The 2,500-nt window shown below is 47.9% G+C and overlaps 1 protein-coding gene across 4 annotated transcripts in view; it reads right to left on the bottom strand.

The window, feature by feature from the left end:
- TRIM7 (tripartite motif containing 7) overlaps positions 1–2,500 on the bottom strand; it is an 11,837-nt gene that overhangs the window by 1,166 nt on the left and 8,171 nt on the right. For all 4 annotated transcript variants that reach the window (XM_010720630.3, XM_010720627.3, XM_010720628.3 and 1 more), the window contains exons 7-8: positions 2,399–2,434; positions 1–227 (exon numbers count right to left, since the gene is read on the bottom strand). The exon at positions 1–227 is cut by the window's left edge and continues 1,166 nt beyond it. In XM_010720630.3, the coding sequence (XP_010718932.2) occupies positions 1–227; positions 2,399–2,434 (263 nt within the window). The remainder of the gene's footprint in view (positions 228–2,398; positions 2,435–2,500) is intronic.

Here is a 2,500-nt window from a genome sequence, read left to right as displayed (position 1 = left end):
CGACTCCTTGGCCACCCCAAAGGCCCAACCGTCCGAGGCCCCGACCTCCACTTCCCAGTAATGCCGCCCCGATTTGAAGCCTGTGGTGGCCAAAACCCGCGAGTTGGTGTCGAATCTTTTAGGGTTGTCGGGCAGCTCCTGCTTTCTGCAGCCCATCCTCACGCTCTTCAGGTCTGCGGAGAGGATGAGGAGGTGGTTGGCCGAGTCGGGGTCCAGGGTCAGGTCCTCTGTTGGAGACAGCAGTTGTAGAGACAAGAAGACAACAACCCAATAATTATTAAAAACAAAACAAAACAAAACAAAACAAAACAAAACAAAAAACAGAAAAAGGAAAAACTGGGGGTGTGTTTTAGGGTTGTGGAACCCCATCCCAAACTCAATGCCTCAGTGGGGATGGGGACCCAACCTCAACGCCTGAAGAGCCGGTGGGGATGGAGACCCAACCTCAACGCCTGAAGAGCCGGTGGGGATGGAGACCCAACCTCAACGCCTGAAGAGCCGGTGGGGATGGGGACCCAACCTCAACGCCTGAAGAGCCGGTGGGGATGGGGACCCAACGGAGAAGTTGGCTTGGAGATGCTTAGGGCTCATCTTGAGCTTTTACATCTAAATGGGAGCAATTCCAGTGCTACAGATATGCACAAATAGAACCCATATAGATGAGAATCCTGTGGACATATCCCCATTAAGGACATCGGATGAGCACCTACAGCCTCACCACCTAATGAAGGGTGAAGCCCCAATGGAACAATGACATTTGATGGTAAATAGGGACCATAGTAAGGTAAATTATGGTATGTAAGGTCTGGTTCAGGATGCCCCAAAAGGACAACCCAAGAACTGGGGCACCGTGATCTTCAGGGTCCTTCCAACCTAAGCTGTCCTACAAAAGGGACACCCCAGCTTGGGCTCATTGTCCCTCAGAAGCTTTGGGTGCTGAGACTCCAATTCCCTCAGTGGGGAAATATGGAGAGCAACACTCAAACTGCCATGGAATGGGGCAGCAACAACTCAGGGCTATTAGCAAAGAGCACAGTAAAACCACATGCAAATAATTAGTAATTATAGGCACAAAAAATTGACCTTAGATCAAGGCTTTTTTTTTTCCCCCCTCCAAATAAATGGATATTTTTTGATTCTTTGCTTTGCTTCTGGCCCACCTAACATAAAAACACACTGTTTTATGCCTGATATCTGATACGTTTTTGACTTTTTCTTCCCAAATGACCCCATAATAAACACCCATGGAAAGCCGTGACCTAAAGGCACCTTCACACACCAGATCACACCCAACAAAGAGTGCACACACTGAAGAGTTTCGATCCCAACATCTTTTCCCCTTCCAAAAATAAATAAAGAAATAAATAAAACTCATAGGAAATAACGAGCACGTTAATGACCTCAAATTGTGGTTGTAGTCAGCAAAGTCACCACGTCAGGGATAAGACCCCACTGTGGCTTTGGGGACATCCAGGGAGGGACCTCAGGAGCAGAAACGCGTTGGGTTTTGTGCCAGAGCTCCTTTAGCTAAAGGCCTTTCTGCTCTACCAACATCCAATGGTTTGGGGTTGGAAATGGGGCGTGGAGCCCAAAATGATGTGGTTGATTGAATGCTGGTGGGTGCTGGGAAAGCGATGGCAACCACAGGAAAGCTCTTGGAAAAGATGCTGCAGGGCAGGCAGGGGGGTGGGATTCGATGGCTGCTGTGGGGTTTTCTATCCCTGCTCATGCACACACACCAACATGCAGTGAGGGCCGCATTGCTGATACTGTTGACCTTTCTTCTTCCATTTTTCATTGCTCAGATGGGTCTGGGGGGTTTTTGGGAGCACAGTGGGGCCCTTTCCTTACCGGTGGTTTTTGGGGAGGTCCCAACCCCATGGGGTCTGCAAGCCTTGTGCTGAAAACCAGCATCTTAAAAGCAAAAAATGCACCCATGGCTTTGCACTGTGGCCAAGTAAACTGGAGGATGGGATCCTAGAGAGGCAATGGGAGCCATGGGGTGCCAAGGGGTGGTTCTGAAATCTATACATCCATCAGAATTCAAGCAGATCAAGGGTGGAAAGGGCACTGATCCTTTTTTTTGGGGGGGAGGAGGGATTCAAAATCTGTTCTTTCTGTGCCACGCTATGGGTTGGTTAAGGGTAAAGAGGCAGAAAGGACCTCGCTCAGCTGGCAGATCCCCGGCGTCAGCTAGAAAAATCGGCCTTTGATTCCTGGACTGAGCAGGCTGGATCTGGAAATCATTGAAAAAGAAGAAATTAAATATATATATATATAATTTAGAGTGCCTTTCTTTCTTTCTTTCTTTCTCTTCCCTCTTTGGCTTTGCAAATTACAACCACAATTTAAAGTCTTTGCTTAGGGGCCGTTACACCTTCACCATTTCTCCTTTTACCTTTTTCACCTCTTCCCAACTCATCCCGCAGGTTTTCTGAAAAGAAGAGGGGAGAAGTGAACGGAAACACCAAGAAAAATGAAGAAAAAGAAAAAAAAAAAA

This window comes from Meleagris gallopavo, chromosome 18, assembly GCF_000146605.3.
Source record: "Meleagris gallopavo isolate NT-WF06-2002-E0010 breed Aviagen turkey brand Nicholas breeding stock chromosome 18, Turkey_5.1, whole genome shotgun sequence".
In the NCBI taxonomy this organism is placed as follows: Eukaryota; Metazoa; Chordata; class Aves; order Galliformes; family Phasianidae; genus Meleagris; species Meleagris gallopavo.
This window is presented reverse-complemented; position numbering and strand designations above follow the sequence as displayed.